Source organism: Penicillium canariense (assembly GCF_028826845.1).
Source record: "Penicillium canariense strain IBT 26290 chromosome Unknown utg000004l_segment0_segment0, whole genome shotgun sequence".
Taxonomy (NCBI): Eukaryota; Fungi; Ascomycota; class Eurotiomycetes; order Eurotiales; family Aspergillaceae; genus Penicillium; species Penicillium canariense.
In genome coordinates this window covers 1,179,004-1,199,878 of record NW_026622731.1, presented here as the reverse complement: position 1 = coordinate 1,199,878, position 20,875 = coordinate 1,179,004, and the positions used below count along the sequence as shown (strand labels likewise).

The window sequence follows — 20,875 nt, the reverse complement described above, 5'->3', positions numbered from 1 at the left end:
TCACACGAATAGGGTCTGAGATCATAAAAGCAAGTATCTTCGAGGGAGAGATGCAATCAGGGAACTCGATAGTGACTTAATTGTCTCCTTAGCTCCGACATTGTAGGATGTCATTTGTCCACAGAACCTTAGATCACAATCCGTTTGCTTTGTCATTGAACCAACTTACCTACCAGATAGGATAGTCCCCACAAACTTCCTAGACCGTAGGAAAATAAACACTTAGCTACTCTATGTGAATCAAATATCTATAGGTGGACAGTGAAATTCCTTGGAGCTTACCTTATTGAACCTGCGACCGGTCAACTATTGGGCAGCATCCCAACGGTCGCACAGGGCATGGCGGCCGCCGGACGTCATCGCGATCGCGATCTTCGCCTTGCCAAGAGTAACGGGCTGAGACAATCGGACTCAGCCAGCTTCCGGGCTCTTTTCGCTTCTCTCTGGCATAATTTCTCTCTAGGATTTGAAACCTTAGGATACGCCCCTTGGGTTCTCTTTTCATAAACACATCCTAAATCCTGCGCTCCCCGCCATGCCCCTCCTTCGCGCGGGCTCCCCCGCACTGATCGTGTGCCTGCTGCTGGTGCTACTGCCCCGAGTTCATGCTTTCGGAGCCGGAAGTAGGCCTGTCTCTTCCCTTCTCTCCACTTCTCCTAACATGCCTTAGACATCGCCTCTATCTCTGCCATTGAGGGCAAGAACTGGCGCCATGGCGACATCGAGGATATGCTCAAAACGATCGCGTTCATCGCCGGCCACAAATGGACCTCCACGATGGTCAAGCGCGTGTACTTTGGAAACTGGCTGCGAGATTAGTGAGTTCTTGCCTGGACAAAGAAGTACCCCACGGCTGACGGTGTCCCACTAGTTCGCAGGCTATGGATGTTGGGACGCTGAAAAATCTCCAGGCTGACACGATCCGCGTCCTCGTGTGGGTCCTCTCGTTCCTGACTTTTGGATACGCGACCGGCGAGTTCGAAGTCACCTCCGAACGGTTGGGTGTCTATCGTCCCGAGGAGCATATTGAGTATGTTTCCTAGTCATAATAGCACTTTTTTTTTCTCCCCTGCTAACCTTGTGCTAGTAATCCTAAGGACTATGCTGACAATGAAGATGCGCGTCAGTATGACGGGCGCCTGCGAGGCCTGGTTCGCCAGATCGAGCTTGATATTGATCCGGATACTGGAATGAAGAACTATATCGCAAATGAGCGAGGTGACTGGGCGACCAGCTCCGCTTATGTGAAGTTCAGTCTGAGCCGCAGCATCCACTACGGGCGCATGTACACGCACGGCGGCGAGCGAAAGGGCAAAGAAGAGGATCTGTGCGAGGCGCTTCGGTGCTTAGGTCAAGGTCTACATACTCTTGAGGACTTTGCGGCGCATTCCAACTACATTGAGCTCGCGTTGCGGGAAATGGGATTCCACAACGTTTTCCCCCACACGGGGACGGCCACCCAGTGCATTGTTCGCGGGCATCATGTCTTCCCACTGGTGACTGGAACCTTTGGCATGGTCGACTTCTTCCACTCGGTCCTTGGTGAAGCCACCGATCATTTCACTCAGTCCGAAGTCAACGAGATGGACCTAGCACTTGGGGATGCGGAGAACAATTCCCAATCTAACAACTCCCTGAACGCCCTCACTGGGCTGTTGGGCAAGATTCCTGGTACTCGGGACCTGGTCGCCGAGGCTGAACATCTGAAGCAGCAATCGGAGGCACAAGAGAGGAGCAATTACGCTCGAGGCTCCCACATGGGATACGTGCAGACGGGTAATTTCGAGCAAAGCCGTGCATCGAACCCAAGCCAGCCTTCCACTAGCGGTGCCACACCTGGTCCTGGCCTTCAGGGCATGCCTGATTTCAACCCTCAAGAAACAGTGTCTAAGATCTATCCCATCCTAGCCTTTCGTGACAAGGTGGTTCGGAAGCTGAACTCGATTATCGAGAAGGTTCCGGGCCTGGAGACAATCATTGAGAAGATATCGGAGACTCTGACTGTCTTCATCATGTCCCTACTTGCGCCGTTCATCCGCCCTCTTATTAATGCCGCCTCCAAGTCTCTGCATACCGGGTCCTCGGGTGTCATTGCCGCCTCCAGCAAGCACCAGTACGAGCCATGGACCGATCTTCACTGCACCGATCCTACCCACTCCCTTCTCTCCAAGGACCACTTCGCCAATGTTCTAAATGAGCCAGCTGGGCAAGTCGCTTCTGTCATTCTGAAGTACATCGCTCCTCGCGTGCTGTACGCTTGGCAACACATTGATGTCCCCGAGCACGAGGTTTTAGAGGATTGCGTCCGCATTTTCCACCACCCTGCTCTTCGGGACATGAATAATGAAGCTCACCGGACAATGTTCGAGGCTGTTGGAAACTGGGTTCACTCCCGTGAAGACCGTGGCGCGCATCTGAACGACATTCTCAGCTCTGAGGGCGTCAGGACCGGTCGTAACACAGGTGGCGTCCCACATACACACGGCGGTGGTCAGGGCGGGTTTGCTGCGCTGGGCGGCGCAGCTCATGGTCAAACACATGGGCAGGCTCATGGCCATAGTTTTCCTACCGGTGGTATTCAGTCATTCTTCTCGCAGTCGCAGTCACAGCATCAGCAGCCGTCCGGTGCTCATGGTCACAGTTCATCTGGCCTGCCTTGGGACAAGCTCTCCAAGCTACCTATCCCTGGCATGTCGAACCTGAACAAGCTCGAGAGCTCAATTTCGAACTTCATCCCTGGTGGTCTGTCGCATGGTTCAAAGAGAGACATCAGGGATGACGAAGCAGGCAATCGAAATGAGCATGACAACGCGTCTTATCAGCAGCAGGGGTATTCGCAGCATCCTGGCCAGGAGGGGCATGGTCAGAGTGGATATGGTTATTAGAATGCGGGGGTGGTATCCGGAGAAATTCATGCTATATATTCATGTTCATGAGGTTACTAAATTTATGATACGCGAGCGCTGTGATAGAGTTTTGGTGGTGTTTTGCCCTCTGCCCTGGGTGGCATCCAGGTGCCGGTGTGGGAGGAGTTTGCTAGGTACTAGGTGCTAGAAGATCTGTACTGAATTTGGTTGGCTTTCCCCTGGCTTGGACTGAGGCATTTTCCTTGCGAGACTTCGCCCTTGTCTCGCCTATGCCCGTCTTCCACCCGTTCTTTGTAGTATTTATACTCCGCTAGAAAGGTCGATGGCCATGGGTCGGCGGCAAGATCAACAGTCTGCATCCATGATCCCGCAATTGACATTACCTAGCTTGCTTGACACATACAATGGTTGTAGGAAAAAATCCTACATGGGACCTCATAGGCCACAATTTTTGCAGGGGGTATTATGAAAGGGTACCTAGGAGGAGGGAGGAACCCCAAGGGCGGGGGGTCCTGCATGATGTTCACTTCCCACAGGTCTGACTAGATAAATATAACTAAGGACTGTGCCTGAGTAGATATATATATCTGGGGTCGACCACACAAAAACTACCAGACTTACATTTGACATTGAATCCAACCGAACAGATGACAAACCCAATATGTAAAATTAGAAACTAGACCTAACTTAGCTATGGAAGTAAGAAAAATCAAGTTATCCTATTCTGTTCGTAGTCCCTCACATCCTGGTTATTTTTTTTTTCCTCTTGCTTCCCACTGAGCCCTTCCACGCCGGTGCTTTTTGATGACCTGGGTTAATTTGGATTTATGTATCTTTAGTTCGCTTTGACCTTCAACCAGCCCTGCCGGGCTAGCTCAATCGGTAGAGCGTGAGACTCTTAATCTCAAGGTTGCGGGTTCGACCCCCGCGTTCGGCTATTCCTAAAAAAAACCTGAGATCATATCTTTTTTGCTGTTCCAATATTTGAACCCACATGCATCCGAGTCAAGTTGATTCGACAATCGATTTTTCTGTTTACAACATAGCAACTTCATTGTTTGCTACTGTCATTCCACGGTTTGATTGGTTTCGCGCTGTCAGATTCCTTGTGCCTGCATTGCTCAGGGTTGGGTTGACGCGAACCCCCCCCTGCCGAAGCTTCACGCGTCAAACTGTACCTCGCGCGTCACGCAGAACATCCTCCTGCAATTGCCTGCCCACAATCCATAATCATGGCGTTTCAATGGCCAGAGCCCTTATTCGAGGGTGGCGAGTTCAAAGATGTTTTTCAATTTGCTGAAACGTTTGAATTGTACTGCGCAAAGGTTTATGAACACGCTGCGAACCATCCAGACGAGGCCGCTTCGGCGACCTACGTGATGGATTTCGTGTCACAGGCCTACAGAGCAGTCCACTGCTTGCATATGCAGAATATGGCGACGTGGTATTTGGACATGGACACTGCAATTGCTTCGCTGCAGAGGAAGGCAATGCAGTATCGTGAGACCCGGGAATCACTGTCTGTTCATCATTCCGAGGCCTCCGAATCTATTAATGATGTCGCCAAGGATCAGACTGAAGATGCTGTCGGAAAGGATATTGAGAACTTTTTCAGTGGCGACTTCGAAGATGACGACGAAGATTCGGACTGGGATGAATCATCTGAAGAGGAGACGGACGATGAATACTATGAATACAATGAGGAATCCGAAGAGGAAGATGATGAAGAACTCCAAGGGATACGAAGGCTTCAAAGAGTGAGTACCATTCAAGAGGTCCCCGAGGATGATCTACCTGAGAGGAACCCAACATCACCGGCAAATAATACGACTCGAAATGAATACACCGCAACGGACGAAGCGACATTCATACCTCCGCTTATGTCACCAGAAGAGCAAGCTGCCCACGATCGCATTACTGCAGCACTTCAGCGAATCTCAGCCAAATTCGAGGACCCAGACCCTGCACCGCTAGTGCGTGTGCAGACCCGTACAAAACAAGCCATGCAACAGACCCCGCCTCCAACCGATGATTCTCAAAGCGAAGCAACGACAGTCCTGCCAGAATCAAACCCAGACCCTTCGTCACCGCCGCAGACAGCGACTACAGCGACTGAGAGGGCGGCATCGGCGTCGGAGATGGCAAATGCAGCGCGATCAGCTTCTGCACCAATTCGAAAGGCCAGTTATGATGGGACTGGTGTGCAGACTTTGCAAGCCGGCCTAACACGGCGCGCATCCATCGCTGTTCTTCCTCGACGGCTCAGGACTGTTTGCCATAAATATGTCCGAAAAGCTATGCTGCCAATTCGCGGAAGGGCTCATTGAGTGCTGAGATAGCCTAATATTTTGCGATCGAACTTTCGGAGAGCATTCATATTCTAGATTGCTCCCCCTTCCACCAGCCGCCTACTGGTCCCTGAATTCCAGATAACTTCGGCGATTGAGTTGAGAATCTGTCTTCTGTACCCCCGGGCTTGCAGTCGAACAAAGATATACACGAGATGGTGTTCTGCGATGGCCCCTTGGTGGCAATGAAGAGCATTGCCAGCGCGGAAATTCGACACTTGGTCGATCAGGTTCAGGCGAGATAAAGAATTCCCGTGGAAGCTGCCCGTACTTTGTCTTCGGACGCTTGAGAATACAGCGCCAGGGCAGCCAAAGGAGGTCTCGGATCAAAGAGAAAAGGGTTAGTAACTTTTGTACGATCTCAACCGCGAAGCGCAGAGGCCAAAGTACTGGATGGTCTCGACATATTTAATCATTATCCGTTATTTTCATGTGGGTAAACGAAACGAGATGAAGCTGATATTATCGAATTTGGCCCTACTGTAAAAAGCCAACCCCGGGTGAAATACCTAGATCATGCAGCCGAGCATTCTACCGCAGCGGCTGATGCTATTTGCGTGGAAGATCTGGCCTGAGACCCACGAGCTCCCATTCACCTGTGGAATTCACTGGAATTGCACCGAACCCCGATAACAAGCTGGGAACCTGACAGAGGCACGCCCGTTACCGAAAGTATTAGATCGGCATTGGAGAAAAGCGAAGCCACTTGGCTGGCAGCGGCTGCGCCGCGCATCGACGCAGTTTAAACCAAACCTTAGTCCAGAAACTTTTGGGTATATGTGTGCTCCGTTCTGACGACCCGTGACTGTACGACGGATATGATTTATTTATGCGTTTCTCTCTTGGAAAAGAAGCGGCGGGTGAATCCTATCAAGGCCATCTAGGGAGATCCGCCTCTAACAGAGGTCTCGAGGAAGTGGACGGGGAAACAGGAATTCCCATGTCTCAGATACGGAAATCGTAAGATGCGCTGGCGTCACTACCATTGGCGAAGGAGGGAACAGCGAGAGTACCGGGCGCGAACTGCCTTCTGCGTTCTTGATGGGCAGGGCATTATCCACGGAGTACTGTACTGGTGGGCAAATCGGGGGAAAATTATAATTTGAGAAGTTTCAAAGGCCCCAGTCACCAAGAGAATCATCTCTACATAGATCAACGACAGGTGTATAGGTATAAGATTTCATTATCACCCTAAACATCGGACTTGATAGGACTGAGATAGAGATACGAATACCGCCAGGTACCTAAGCACCCTTCCATCCCCTTTCATCCAGGGACAGGCCAACACAATCATCAGTCATGAACTTAAGAGGTACACACGAAAGAATATCCCAAGACTCCCTCTCCACATCCTAGGCCGGAGAGATGCAACGCTCAAAACACATATTCAATTCGCCCCCACTTCACTCATAGTTTGGTTCCCTCGCGCCCACTATCACTAGGTCGTCGGGGCCGAAGCGGTCCCAATGATGGGCCAGCAGCGTTGCTCGGCCCTGGTGCTGACGTGGATGTCAATTGCGTCCGGGGGCTCTCATTTCCAGCTGTACTGGTGCGGATGCCGCCGGCTCGTGCGCCGTTGTGAAGTCGAGGGTTCATTAGCCACTGGACTTGCATGCGCACGCTGTTGACGGCGGCGTTCGTGTGGGCCATGTCTTCTTTAATGCGGAGACACTCGTTCATGATGGTCATGCTGGCGCGAGCGTCAAGGTCCGTGAGAGCGTGTGATATTTGGTTGACCTCCTCGCGCAGAGATTCGTGGAGGGAGAGGAGGTATTGAGTGGTGTGGGATGAGAATGCGGTTGCAAGGTCTGAAGATTCGTCTGCGTCCCCACGAGCCTGCTGGTCCCTCTCTCCACCTATGACTGATCTTCCACCGTTGCCGCTCGCACGCGCAAAGTCACGAAGTGTGGATCGGATATTGGCCAATCCATCCTCGAATATCTCATTGCGTTGTTGCAAGTGTCGCATAGTCAGTTCAAGAGAATCCAGCCGCGTGTTTTGCGCCTCGAAATATGGTCCTATTGAGACCAGCGGACACTGTTGTTCATGTATCGCAATATCTGCACGTCGAATTTTGACTTGACACCCATATTTCGATGCCACACAAGGGCTGACAACATCCGGACACGTCTCGATATGCTGCTTCAGCGTTCGCTGCGGGATGGTAGTTCCGCAATCAACACAAGTTGTTTCCAGACTGGGGCAAAGCTCCTTGTCATGCTCCGCAAAGTCCTGCTCCATTATATCCTCATTGCAGCGCCCGCACCGGCAATAGCTATGCATACACCGTTGGTCCGGCTGGAGATCCTTTTTCCGGGTGTTCTTGCCGCATGATTCATCCGGGCACGGCACAAGCCGATAGCCGCAGTATTTCTCCACATGCGACTGGATGTGGCCTCGCGGAACGACCTCCTCACAACCATCTCCTAGCAGCGGACACCGTACCTGGATCTCGTCACACATGTTGATCAATAGGCGGGGCACATTCATCGATATTCGGGTTGCGGGGGTCCGGCAGGAGGGACACGGGAACTCTTCCGAGTCGGCCGAGCGGACGGTGGTGATGGCCGAGCCCAGACATTTCCGGCAAAAAACGTGATCGCATTGTAGTCGCACGGGCTGGACGAAAGGGCAGTGGCAGATCGGGCACATTAGGTGTGAATCGTAGCTGGAGACGAAATCAAGGGCGCGGAGGTCGACCAGGTCGCCGCTTTCGGAGTCGGCCTCCAGGGCCAGAAAGTCTGGAATATTCATGATGCACAAACACTTGAGCCTTAGGAAAGGCCCATGCAGAGGACTCTGCGTGGTCTGTACGCTTTTTATCGCAGTATCGTTGCTGCTCAAAAGTTCCGGCGCAAGTTCGTGAACGCGGCGGACAATAGTAAAACGGGGAGCGGACACCGAGGTCGATCACAGACGACGCAGAACCCCCAGGTGCGAGGCTGGATCAAAAGAAGATCATTTGACAGATAACGACAGAATCCAGAAAGTCCAGCAGCAGCACGGACAGTTCGAGAGAGAAGTGGAGGAAGAATGAAGGTGGGGATTGCGGCGGGGGAGGGGGAAAGGAAGGGAGAGTGAAGGCGGAACGCGGCAGATCGCAGACCCGCGGCCAGACGGGGGGTTGGGGTTCCCTTGCTGTAATCCACTGCCTAGAGTGACCCAACTTGCGACTCGTCTCACCTCAACCCACCGGCATCACCTCTTATCCAGCGAACTCGTCTGGATTTACCCGTGATCTGCAGTGAATTCTGATACAACAGTGGGAGAGTCAATCACCCGTGCTTTCCACGACGAACCTGCCCCCCGTGCCGTCCGTCAGACACCGCCATGACGAAGCCATCCGAGCTCTTCCTGTTCGCCGATTACATCAAGCTCTCCCTTCTAGAGCGGCAGCACGCCATATCGCTGGACCTTGAACCAAATGCACACGATGACGTGATCTCTTGGTCGCTCGAGTCCCTCGAAGATAGTATCCAAGCTATGGAGGCCGAGCAGGCACGGCTCATAGAGTCCAACGACAGCGCAGGCGCCGCCGCCCTGAAGGACGAACTTGACCCTCTCCGTGAGCAATTCCAAGACCTTTCCTCCCAGTTTTATGGCACAGACGGCGGCCCTTCCACCCAGGACCCGGCGCAGGCATCTGACTCCGTCTACCTGTCTGCAACGTCGCCCGACCTCAAACAACCCGTTCCACAACATCCCCCTTCTAAGTCGGTGCGGTTTATGGATAACTCTGCTGCTGCTGCTGCCGTACAAGAGGAAATTGACGAAGAGGAGGATCGGAACCGCCAGAATCTCTTTCGCCCGTACCGCGACGAGCCGTCGCCGCCGGGCGTCGACCATTCCAATATGAACAATGAGCAGATCTATGAGCACCACGACCGGATGATGCGTGACCAGGATGAGCACCTGGATCGACTGGGGGAATCTATTGGGCGTCAGCATCAGCTGAGCATCCAGATTGGAGACGAGCTTGATGGCCACGTCGCGCTGCTGGACGGCATGGATGGCGACGTTGAGCGGCACCAGACCCGGCTGGACGGCGCAAGGCGGCGGCTGGACCGCTTCCGACGCAAGGCCGGCGAGAATTGGAGTATGATGACCATAATCGGGTTGATTATTATTCTGGTCATCTTGATTGTGATTTTGAAATAACGGCGATGCCCAGTCGCTGTATTTCCTCCGTTTGCATCTAAGACTTACTACTACAAGCGGGCGTTTCGGGTCTCAGTGGGGCGGACAATTCTATAGCCTACTGTTAATGCTTTGCTGTGATAATTTGGCGTTGGGACAACCAGTAAATTCAACTTGATTACTGCTTCTACATTACAAGGTCTCTCAGGACTCTCCCAACGACCTCCATTCGTAACCCGAGCTGACATGCCGTCAATTTCGCTTGGATTCACACATCTCCAACCATGCACACCTACTAGGTATTGAGTTTTCCCAGTTGCAAACGACGCTTCGTCAAAATCCTCAATTTCAAGCTTCTGGGCTCAATGCAAACTCCCACCGTGATAACCCTTTTTCGTATGCTCACTTCTGTTTCGGCACATGTTTGGTCTTCGCCTGCAACTCCTGGAAAGTTTTATCCACCGAATCGATTTCGCCTCGATCCGCCTTGACCTGAAGTAAGAACATGATACGTCAGCGCTGGTTCGTTCGTCTCATACTCGCCCGTATAGAATAACAGTGTAGACGTACGTCCGCTTCACTGTTGCTGGCTAGATCGGGGTTCCACTTCCCCTGTCCCTCCTTGTGGCTCTTCAGCTGCTGTTCTTTCTGCGATTCGTAATGATCGGGAAGATCGTCGCGGTCTAGATTGAACTTGGGTTAGCACCTCTGATGATGAATTGAGTCCAGGAAACTGTCGATGGAGGAGGAGGGTGAAGGAGTGGCTCACTTTTATCGCTTTCTTTCAGAGAGCATCGCGGTGCATTAGTATGGAATGCAGAGGTGGAGGGTAGGGAGTAGCTCGATGGTAGGAGTCGACGGGAGCTAGCCCGGGCAGAGGTGAGGAAGGACATGGCGATGATAAATCGGAGATCGGAGAATGGATAGATTTGATATCCCAAGGTATACGCGACTCCGGGCTTGAAGCAGGGGATGTGTAGAGAGTTGTTGGGTCGTATAGCGAAGCACCAGGTATAGTTCCGACAGGATAGACGAAGCTCACCGCGAAAGACCAAAAATCTATGTAGACTCCGGTAAAGGCGACTTCATCGTTTTAAAGACCCCAGACTCCCGGCCGGAATACCGGGTCGTGTGCAATTCCCCTCTTTCTATTTGCGCTCCGCCATGCAGTGTCTATCAGTGACGTCAGCGATACTTAACGGTCCGGATGGGCGGATATGACTCGCTTGGGGAAGCGGAGGGCGTTCGTTCGAGCCGGCCAGCGAAAATTAGGACAATAGGTGTAGTATGCCTGGCATTGCATGAATCACGGGTTTTTCCATAATGAGTTTTGCTCTTCGTAGTGACTACTCCGTACATGGAGAATTGCAGCGATTGATGTTGCCGGCTATCTAGGATGGAGCATTCAAGCGACAATGGCAGGGCGCCCAGCATCTCCTGGTAGCCTTAAGTGATGACATCATGAAATAAATACATTGGCGGATCATTACCAGTGACGCAGGGGGATGAATGCTCAGCATCAACTCGATGCAGGGTTCTTCTGGAAAATTACCAGGCGAAACAGTGGACATAATTCCAGAAGGGCAATCTGGCCACTTGCTATGGTGGACTTTGACCAAGTCACAGAATTATAAAGACGAGAACCAGGTCAAATCGATTTCTGTCCAAGCATATCTCAAAACAATGTATGGAACGGAATCAAGTCATTGAACAAAATGATTATAAACCAGATGTGTGATTGAAGAAAAATGACTGCACAAATTTCCAATGAATGAATCATCATACAGCGTACTTATATCACTCTCCGGACGAGGGAATCAGAGAAGATCCGAACGAGTCGAACGTAGAAGAGACGAAACATAAAGAGCAAGCGAAGGGAGACAAGGTATGTTAAAGAGTTGAATCAGAACCAGAACCAGAATCAGTATCAGTATCAGTATCAGTATCAATAGAAGGCATAAGCACAAAAAGCCGTTTTCAACGCAATATGGTCTATGTCGCATGTTCCGCGAGAGACCCCCAGGATATCGACTTCAAACAAGAGAAAACAACTCCGCATCCAATGGTTCGCTGCGCAACCAAAACCCAACCAGCCACAGCATCCGTGGCAAGGAAGCAATGAGTATTCGCATGTCACCCCATCCCCAAAACCGATATACAAGCCAAAAGGATAAACAAAGAATAAACGAGAAGGAGAAATCAACAAGGTGCAATAAAAAAACAAGAACAAAAGCCCAGATATTTCAACAGTGCCCAAGCAATGCAGACGTGTATCGTTTCCGCCTCTAGATCCTTGAAAATGTGATATCCATCCCGCCCCAAGAGTAAAACAAACCCCAAGAAAGTGAAAGAAAGCAAGGAAATCGTTGAAATAAGTCACAGCAAAAGTGAATGGAAGAGAGAGGGCGAGCCGGGGTAAAAGGTCACTCGCAAGCGATCCAGTCCTTTTTCCCAACCCTGTGGAAGAAATAAACCAACTCCAGGTTCCCAATGCGACATGTACGTCAAGTAGCAAGTCACTGCACGTTCTATACATCACCGGCAGACCCGACCGAAGCGGAAAAGATGAACACAGGCCCAAGAAAAGAAGATTTTAGGTCCCTCTCCGAGAGACACAGGTATCGTGTGGAAAAGGATGCAAGAAGGGTTTCAAATCGCAAGGGCGCCGTCGCTCGCAACAAGCCGGAAGCATCACAAAGGATCTAGATGTATGGCGAAGGTGGTCGTAATCGGCGGCGGAGATAAAATGTAGTATGTACAAAAGCCGGATTTTCGTCGAATAATTTTCGAATGTTTTTCAAGGGGTTTTTGAATAAAGAATCGCCGTGTCGTAGAAAAAATGGACTTTCCCAAGGTAGTTGTGTAGTCGTGTCGAAAAAGAGGATGCAAAATAGTCGTATCAGACAAGAATGCAAGTAAAAAGATTGTAAGATCTGCGATTAGACGGACCCGCGCGATGATGCAAAATTAAAACTCAGGTGACGTGCAGAGATATATGCCGCTAGGGCAAAGAGGGAAAAAGGGCTCGCAAGCAAGCACCCGATTTCGGCCAAAGACCCCGACTGCGGGCTCTTTACCATCGACGCTGAGCAGTCTGCAGCATCGCTGGCGACATCGACGCCGGCGGGCTGGTCATGGTCATCCCGGTGGTGGGATTAACGATGGGAATGACCTTGCGGGTCCGGTTGGCAGCAGGCTGGTGGTAGTTGACATGATTAGGGTTGGCGGCGACACCGGCGTGGACAAAGGAGTTGGTCGAGGCGGGAGAGAGGGAGATGGACGGAGTGACCTGCTGCACCGGCTGGATCTGGTGCTGCAGAGGCGATGTATCCGGCGACCCGCTGGAGAGTGACGAACGGTCGGACGAGGCAGAGTGAATGGAGTGCAGCTGCAAGGCTAAGTGTTAACAGGGAGCTGTTCCCGGGGAGACTTTGATACTGCCGGCCCGTCGACTATCATCGCAAGGAGATTGTTTTGATTGGGACAAGGCCTGTAGGGGGAAGCAGCAGCAGCAGTCGCTGAAGGAGGACGGGAAGGGGACGGCGAGAGAGGCATCCGCCGATCTACACATACATCCTCATCAGTCAGAAGGTTCGGGCAGAACTCCAAGTCGTCATCGAGATCGAAGGAGCGACCGGCTTCGAATCTCGCCCGGAAGGCCGTCACGGTTGGGGCTTCCGCCAGCTCCCGCATGCTCTTAACTCCACGGAATTGACGGGCATTCTGCTGGGCCATCTTGGGGCCGCGGCGAGTGCGGCCATGGTGGTTGTTGGTGTGCATATGGGGTGCATGCTGAGGGTGTTGTTGTTGTTGTTGTTGTTGGTGGTGTTGCTGGTGGTGGTGGGAGTAGAGGAAAGCAGACATCGTGACGGGCGATCAAGGGGAATCCAGCACCCGGGAACACAAGAGAAAAGAAGTATTGAAGATGTGGTGAGAAAAAAGACAGAAAAGAAAGCAAGTCGGAGAGTAGGCAGTTGGAGGAGAGTTGGCGAGAGGAAGGAAGAGAAGAAGAAGCGTAGAATTGGTGTGGTGGAGGAGTTGCAGTGTGGGAGGGAAGAGGCGAGGGAAAAAAGAGGGGTGTTTTGGGGCTGAGAGGGTGCGGTATGGTCACGTATGGTAAGCAGGCGCTGTGGATCGATAAAAATACTCTGGGAATTGTCCTTGGACAGTGATGGACAGTTCTGTAATGTACGGTCACGCTATCCCAGTGGACGCTTGACGCTAGCGAAAAGGTCACGCACCAGCGCGCCAACCAGGCAAGCCCGGGCGCCGCCGGTGGCGAGGATGCAGCATCACCACCAATCATTTTGACCGGATGGAGCTTAATCGACCCACTGCCAAATGCCGCTCCCCTGGGCGGTTACTCACTGGTCCGTGACGTCGTCGACCAATGTGAAGCTAACCCGTTTGGGTCTAGGATAAGATCCGGTCTGACGGTGCGGTACGGTATCCGGTATTGTAGCCTAGTTATCTGATTACGGGGGACTGAGGAGTGAATACAGGAGGAGGAGGTATGGTCATGACGATGACTCCTTTGACTACAGGTACAGTATCGTGCCTTCATGCCTCTCCATCTTGACTCCATGCCTGCCGACAAGGTTGACTGATCCTTCCGATGATAGGGCGACAATGATGATTGTTACAACCGACGCTCCATTTTTAAAGAAAGGGCGAGCTCCACTCACACGACACAACGCTGGAGATCACCTTGCGATTCTCCCCCAGCCACCACCCAACCGGAATAGGCACGCCATGCCCATCTCCCCCATGTTCTTGACACACCCGTGCGCTGCGAGCGGGTGCTGGCGGTCCCAGCATACGAGTCCCGGCAACGGAGTCCCGGCGCTCACTAAACTATCGTTGGTGCTGGGGGTTGGGGGGCGCCCAGCAAAGTTTTCCTCAATCCTGGACTACTCTCTTTCGTCCTAGTCTGCTGCAGGCGATGCAGGACAGGGCAGAACCGGGCAGGCTGGGCAGCCTTCCAGGCACATTCTCCGTCCCCGTAAGGCCCCGGCTGTGGCTGCTGATCGCTGATCGCCTGCCTTCCACCCCATACGAATTCCCCAATCCTGCGACCAACATGTCCTATCGGCACAGACCACCCACGCCGAAGATTCTTGACAAGCCAAGTTCGCCCGTGAGCGTGCAGCCTGCAGGGCCCCTCCCTGCCAGCCCCTGATGATTGGCACTGTGAGATCTGACGCTCCTCCCGGAACAGCAGAGCTCATCATTACGCTTTCCGGACTCACAACAGGCGAAAGAACAAAGAATTGGCCAAAGAGGGATACTCCCGCACAGGGCCGGTTCCTCTGGTGGGCCCTTTTGCTCTTCAGATACTCAGTAGCTGGTCGCTGGGTACTGTAACATCTGAGTCATTGATGACCCAGTCTGCCCCCCGGTGGTTCCACCATTACCTGCACGAGAGGTGTGGCGGGCCCTTTAGGCCTGGGAGTTGATTTCTTTGCGTTCCTGGATGACAGGGGGAGAACCTCCTGGCCCGGACATGCCGTGGGCGCCTGCTGGAACAATCGTTCTGGTCCACCTGGAACACTTTCTGGACTTTTGGCGTCGCCCTCCCTCGTGTCCACTGTTGCATTGATTCGTGGAGTGCTACCGGCGCTGCACCTGCCTCTGTAAGAATATACGCGGTCCTCGACCCGAGCCGTCCCTCGGAGCTTCAGGTAACAGTAGTCATTCCGTAGTCACAACTACCTGCTCCGAGCGGGTCTACACCGCTCCTTCGGAAGAAAAGGGCTCGACCCCAAATTCTAAATATACTTGCGGCCCTGCCGATGGATCAAGTCACGCACGGCTCGCTGATTGAGTTATCGGATAAGTATACCTCTGTATAGGGGGGTACTCTAGACGGCAGGAGAGACTGGCGTAGTGCCCGTGCAGCGCGATCAGACACTCAGGTGCAGGTACCGTTACTCGAAGCTTGCACCATGCAGCTGACTCGTCGACGCCCATGCCTGCGTGCGCGACATGCAATCGCTCCGATTTTACGATCGGGCGCTGCATGAAAGTCTAGATCAGTAAGGAGGGCTGGCTCTCCCCCTCAGCTTGCCCCAGACAAAACAACGCAAGGGAGCAGGCCACACGATCTGGTTGCCCCGGTTCGATTGCGAAGCTGGCTGTGTTGATGTTTTGGTGGCGGTGGTGACCGATGCCTCCGATCCGAAGTGGTCTCGGATGCTGGTTCGGTTGAAAATGGAGTTCTGGAGTGTTGTATCTGGCACTTGTAGGTTATAGGCTTTAGAACTAGGTACCTAGCTAGTCTATTTGCAAGTGGAGTTGACCAAGTTAGCATTGTCTAACGGCCTTGAAGTGCATTGTGTTTATCCCAACCGCGACTTCTCCACCCCTCGGTTCCACCTACTGTGATTATATCCCATCGATGAAAGTCAGCGTTAAGAGGGATTTCGTCTTTGAGGCACTTTGAATTGGTTCACGTGGAGGTAATATTTAGGTACCTCTCAATACAGAGTGCGGGGTACTGAGAGTATACCTCTGCCGGGGTTTAGCCTACCATCTATCCCATACTATTACTTTTCTTTGGATCATCCAACGGTCCAAGGAATTAAATGCGAAGGTCTACAGTACATAGGCTTGGAGTCGGTATGAAATTTAAGCAGAAGGTCGTATCTATATCATAAGCTTATACAAACGCCCCACGACCAGCACTTTTACATTACTCTGTTGGTGATATATCTACCCTGTGATAGTAAAGCAAGAAAGTTCTACATCTATTACAGGTTCATTGGGTAAGGGAAACATAAGTTGGCTGCATCAGCTCCTCTCAAAGGATTTCGGTTGGAGAAGTCTTAGGTTGAGCCGAACAAATGCCGAACAAATGTTGAAAGATTCTCAGAAGCATACAGTGTAAAATGTAATTGCCTTTCGAATGCAGTACACTACTCCAGGGCGTAATCAAGTGCACTAAATGAACAGAATGAATAGTCATGGTGATGACACTAATGGCTCTCAGATGAGCAATTTTGTGAGGCACATTTAATGATGGCGCTAGCATGTTGTGTTTTATCGACGCCACTTCTGCGAGCTGCTCTTTCTACGCCCAGGTTGTGCTCAGTGAGCGAATGAGGTGGTCAAACAACAAGCAGTGAGTAAACCAAATAGCTCAGCGGAAAATCAGGTGATGCTCAGAGGGGTCCACAAGGCCAGAGTACTTATATAATGATCACTGATCAGATCATGTGGGTCGTTTAGAGGCGTTCTACGGTGTATTCCAAGAGCAGAAAGCGGCAAGGCTGAACACCAAAATAGGAGTGGAAAGCCAGGAAATGACATCAAATGTAATACGTAGGTGTATACTGACCTATATATTGCTTGGATAACACCCGTGTCTACACGTATCTTCTATATGTTGAAGTATGTGCGTGTGCATCCACTGTAAGATGAAATGTTGATGGAAATACCCATTAAAGGGAGTTTTCACGTTTGCTTTTCTATGCAGCACCTATACTCTGTAGGGAGCTTCCCTATTCCCTCTCCATAGACTAATAAACTCTTGCTCTTGCTCTGTAACTATCTGCCCCGCTGCACTCATCATACTTGGCATCTGATTGAGGCTAGAGAAATGTATATGGTACTGATATCCCTAGGATGCAAGAGCACATGATCCGAAAAAACCGCTATAGATCCATGCCCAGCATGGGGAACCTTCATACTCCTTTAAACCAAACGCCACACCCTGCAGAAATATCACTTCCACGCATCCATTACTTATCCAGTTTCTTGCTCTTGACCATGCGTCCGATAAGCTCCTTACAATGCTTCTCGCTGTACTGCTCCCACACCTCATACAGGGAGAGGAGCTCTTGGGTACACTCGATGACCGCCTTGATATCCACTTCACTCTCCGCGAGCCATTGGACTAGCTTCTGGATGCGAGGTGAACCCGATCCAGGTTTATCTGACAGCGCAGCTAGCATGCCCATACCAGCACCATCTCTTATCACTCCAGCCAGGGCAGACTGTGCTGAGTTACCGAAGGTACCCGGATTAGAGGGCTTGAAGACCACGGCGACGATGATGGCCATGATCGCAATGATGTGTGGTGGATGTAGTAGTGGAAGGTCCGTCAGATAGTGATCGTTGATAACTGACCACGCTAGGGCAACCTCATCCGAGCTGAGGGGTAATTCGGACTGGAGCTCCGACAAGGTCCGGTAAGGGTGGTGCACGATGAGCTGGGAGCTCATCTCAGAGATCAAGGCAAACTCACATTCACCCAGCTTGGCTACATCCGGCGTGATGAACTCTACGGGTTTGAGGGTCCGCAATTAGTTTTCCGCTCTTTTCGATGGATGGAAGAGGAGTGTCCACCAAACGTACCGGGATATAGACCGCGGGCCTCACCCACCACGAAGCGGATGTGTTGGGGACATTCTTCCATCTTGCAGGCCAGGTAGAATGCAGTCGTGAGAACGAGATAGGGATTAGTCTGGCGGATCTCATTCTTGGTGTAGAACCGTTTCAGGTATACCTGGGCTGTAGCAATGGCCTGTTGGCGGGTGGACATGCGCTTGCCCAGTTTTATCAGTTCTGGAACTGGTCAGGTATGACGAGTCGTATATAGAATAACGATTTCTTACGCTGATTGAAGTAGATATTCAGTAGTCGCTGGTCTGGCAATGGGAACTGCGAATGCGTTACTTTATCTTGTTCCCGGAGTCTCTCCCGAACATCGGCCAGTTTCTCCCGCGAGAAGAGCCAGTGACGACGCTGGGTTGAGGCCCAGTAGTTGGCGGCCATGATGGAAGAACCATGTATGGGCTGGTCGGGCTGGTTAGGCTGGATTGACAGGCATCTCCCTCTTGCGACGTCGTATAGATCGGACTTGGGACTTTGCGCTGGCCAAACGATAAGGCCAACTTGGGCGGCCCAAAGGGGTATAGTAGGGCCCAGCCCTGGTCCCGTGTCCGCCCGGGGATGGCGTCAAGTGCCTGATCGGAACTGCAGCAATGACCGATCGCGCATTAATCATTACCCTCCCCACCGGTAGATGCTCAACTTTTATGCTCCCGACCTCAGCACCGCAGACTCCGCCCCCTCGGGAGTCCCTTTTACGTTCCTGCACCATCGTCCGAATTAGCTGACTGGTTCTCATACTCCTTTGAATAATGCCGGTTCAATAACAATTTTCCTCCGAACATGGCACCCGGCGAGTCAAAAGATGAGCGTGAAGAACGAGTGGCCCGGCTCTGGGAATCACTGGACTTGCGCAGAGAGGGCCATATTGACTTGACGGGCCTGAAGAAGGGCTTGAAGAAGATCGACCACCGTGAGTCGCTGATCGGCTCTTGTGCCGGAAGCCCCCGACTGACGCGGTCGCATTGCTAGCTCTGAAAAACGCAGATGGCATGCTGCGCAGCATCCTGCGCGAGGTTGACACGAACGGCGATGGCCGGATAGACTATGACGGTGAGCATCAAAAGCTTTCTCCCTTGCTGTTTCCACGCTGCGCGCACCTTTTTTGGAATCATCCATCCCCTAATGGTCGCTCCTAGAGTTTCGAACGTTTATCGACCACACCGAGTCCGGGCTATGGCAGATGTTCCAGGCCATCGATCACAACCATAATGGAGAAATCGACAAGGGAGAGCTACGAAATGCATTTGCAAAGTCAGGGGTCACCGTATCGAGTGCAAAGCTGGATGATTTCTTCGCCGAAGTCGACAAAAACAATGACGGGGTAATCTCTTACGCAGAATGGAGGTTCGTTGTACACCTACCTTGGGCTAAGTGTTGCATGGAGGAAGACATCAAGGACAGCCAGACCAGCGAAGCTGACCCATTACTTCGTTTCACATCTTAGGGACTTCCTGCTTTTCCTACCGCTGCGTTCCACGTCCGACCTACGCGCTATCTTGTCATACTACACGGCCACGGGCAATCTAAACCCGGAAGGAGATGTCCACATCAATGATCTGCAGGGTTTAGGTACAGACCCCACATTTCTTAACCGTTATCTCCTGGGCCTCAAGCGCCTCTTGTACAATATCCTTTCTTTGCCCGCGCTGGCCTCCCTCCTTCCTTCAGCCCTCGCGCAAGTCACCGCCGGCCCGCCTGCAACGTTGAACACCGCTTTCGGGAATGACTTTGCCTCGTTAGACGGTGACTTCGAGCTGGAGTGGCTGCCGATTCCCAAGACTGTCGCCATGTGGATGTCTTTCCGCTATTATGAACGCAAGTTGACCGAGAATACCCCTAAATTAGGCTACTTCATTGCAGGAGGGATTGCGGGCGTCGTTTCTAGGACGGCCACCGCCCCTCTCGATCGTCTTAAGGTCTATCTGATTGCCCAGACGGGTGTCAAAAAAACAGCGATCCGCGCGGTGAAGGAAGGCGCTCCTTTGGCGGCGGCGGGAAATGCATCCAGAACCCTGGTTGGTGCGCTCAAGGAGCTATGGCGCGCTGGCGGAATGCGAAGCATGTTTGCTGGTTTGTTTCTCTTGTGTCTACTGCCTCCTGAAAGTTTTCGTCTGATGGATATATAGGAAATGGGTTGAATGTCGTCAAGGTCATGCCAGAGTCTGCCATCAAGTTTGGAGCCTATGAGGTGAGTTCATTAATGCTGATGGTATTGCAATGGCGCATCTGACCCTGAAATAGTCGGCAAAACAAGCGTTCGCTCGCTTAGAAGGACACAACAATCCCAAGCAACTTGCGCCCACATCACAATTCTTGTCAGGTGGTATTGGTGGAATGGTGGCCCAGTATGTTTTCACTCGCGGCTGAATTAATGTTGCCCTAACCAATATGGCAGGTGCTTTGTCTATCCTCTCGATACCTTGAAATTGTGAGTTGGAACATGTTCCAGATCTCTCCAATACCCATTTATTAACTGTTTTTCTAGCCGCATGCAATGCTCAACTGTCGAGGGAGGGTTGAGAGGAAACAAGCTTATTATCGCTACTGCACGGAAAATGTTTAACGCAAATGGGCTGTTTAGTTTCTTTCGTGGACTGCCGCTTGGCCTTATTGGAATGTTCCCTTACGCCGCGATCGATCTGACCACATTCGAATACCTGAAACGTGCCCTCGTCGCTCGACAAGCTCGATTGAGTCATTGTCATGAAGATGATGTGACCCTGAACAACTTCCTGACTGGTGCAATTGGTGCTCTTAGTGGTGGTCTGAGTGCCTCAGTCGTCTATCCTCTGAACGTGATGCGGACTCGGCTGCAGGCTCAAGGCACCGTCCTACATCCCACTACATACTCCGGCATCGGCGACGTCGCTCGCAAAACTCTCCAGACCGAGGGACCTCGTGGTTTCTACAAAGGTCTCACCCCCAACCTCCTTAAAGTGGCACCCGCCGTGTCCATCAGCTACGTGGTCTACGAGAACTCGAAGCGAATGCTCGGCTTGAAATAAACGTCGATTTTTTGTACCAACCCGTGACTTGTGTACGCCACCTCCACCTTCGATAACCCTCGCTCACCTTCCACCGTCCTCGATTCATTTTGTTTTTGATTCTTCCTTATCTGGAGCCCGTTCA

At 51.9% G+C, this 20,875-nt stretch overlaps 8 protein-coding genes across 8 annotated transcripts; 4 read left to right on the top strand and 4 right to left on the bottom strand.

Annotated features, from left to right (window-relative positions):
- Nucleotides 1-535: 535 nt before the first annotated feature.
- Nucleotides 536-2,885, top strand: N7482_006782 (Het-C domain-containing protein; the record flags this gene model as incomplete). Its single annotated transcript, XM_056688907.1, has 4 exons — nucleotides 536-623; nucleotides 671-818; nucleotides 872-1,030; nucleotides 1,088-2,885. The coding sequence occupies 4 exons, from the start codon at nucleotides 536-538 to the stop codon at nucleotides 2,883-2,885; spliced, it is 2,193 nt and encodes a 730-aa protein (XP_056541336.1).
- A 1,214-nt stretch (nucleotides 2,886-4,099) lies between these two features.
- On the top strand, nucleotides 4,100-5,194 carry N7482_006781 (uncharacterized protein; the record flags this gene model as incomplete). The annotated part of the gene is made up of 1 exon (XM_056688906.1): nucleotides 4,100-5,194. One exon carries the CDS (start codon nucleotides 4,100-4,102, stop codon nucleotides 5,192-5,194), a length of 1,095 nt encoding a protein of 364 aa, XP_056541335.1.
- Nucleotides 5,195-6,622: 1,428 nt separating this feature from the next.
- On the bottom strand, nucleotides 6,623-7,969 carry N7482_006780 (uncharacterized protein; the record flags this gene model as incomplete). The annotated part of the gene is made up of 1 exon (XM_056688905.1): nucleotides 6,623-7,969. One exon carries the CDS (start codon nucleotides 7,967-7,969, stop codon nucleotides 6,623-6,625), a length of 1,347 nt encoding a protein of 448 aa, XP_056541334.1.
- A 576-nt stretch (nucleotides 7,970-8,545) lies between these two features.
- On the top strand, nucleotides 8,546-9,373 carry N7482_006779 (syntaxin family protein; the record flags this gene model as incomplete). The annotated part of the gene is made up of 1 exon (XM_056688904.1): nucleotides 8,546-9,373. The coding sequence occupies one exon, from the start codon at nucleotides 8,546-8,548 to the stop codon at nucleotides 9,371-9,373; it is 828 nt and encodes a 275-aa protein (XP_056541333.1).
- Nucleotides 9,374-9,754: 381 nt separating this feature from the next.
- On the bottom strand, nucleotides 9,755-10,245 carry N7482_006778 (uncharacterized protein; the record flags this gene model as incomplete). The annotated part of the gene is made up of 3 exons (XM_056688903.1): nucleotides 9,755-9,844; nucleotides 9,923-10,035; nucleotides 10,122-10,245. The coding sequence occupies 3 exons, from the start codon at nucleotides 10,243-10,245 to the stop codon at nucleotides 9,755-9,757; spliced, it is 327 nt and encodes a 108-aa protein (XP_056541332.1).
- A 2,180-nt stretch (nucleotides 10,246-12,425) lies between these two features.
- N7482_006777 (DUF4452 domain-containing protein) lies at nucleotides 12,426-13,087 on the bottom strand (the record flags this gene model as incomplete). The annotated part of the gene is made up of 2 exons (XM_056688902.1): nucleotides 12,426-12,740; nucleotides 12,926-13,087. 2 exons carry the CDS (start codon nucleotides 13,085-13,087, stop codon nucleotides 12,426-12,428), a joined length of 477 nt encoding a protein of 158 aa, XP_056541331.1.
- A 4,004-nt stretch (nucleotides 13,088-17,091) lies between these two features.
- ssn8 (cyclin-dependent protein serine/threonine kinase regulator SSN8) lies at nucleotides 17,092-18,127 on the bottom strand (the record flags this gene model as incomplete). The annotated part of the gene is made up of 3 exons (XM_056688901.1): nucleotides 17,092-17,633; nucleotides 17,708-17,917; nucleotides 17,968-18,127. 3 exons carry the CDS (start codon nucleotides 18,125-18,127, stop codon nucleotides 17,092-17,094), a joined length of 912 nt encoding a protein of 303 aa, XP_056541330.1.
- Nucleotides 18,128-18,526: 399 nt separating this feature from the next.
- On the top strand, nucleotides 18,527-20,751 carry N7482_006775 (calcium-binding mitochondrial carrier protein; the record flags this gene model as incomplete). Its single annotated transcript, XM_056688900.1, has 8 exons — nucleotides 18,527-18,656; nucleotides 18,716-18,796; nucleotides 18,883-19,090; nucleotides 19,191-19,816; nucleotides 19,873-19,934; nucleotides 19,988-20,091; nucleotides 20,142-20,174; nucleotides 20,232-20,751. The coding sequence occupies 8 exons, from the start codon at nucleotides 18,527-18,529 to the stop codon at nucleotides 20,749-20,751; spliced, it is 1,764 nt and encodes a 587-aa protein (XP_056541329.1).
- Between the last annotated feature and the right edge of the window lie 124 nt (nucleotides 20,752-20,875).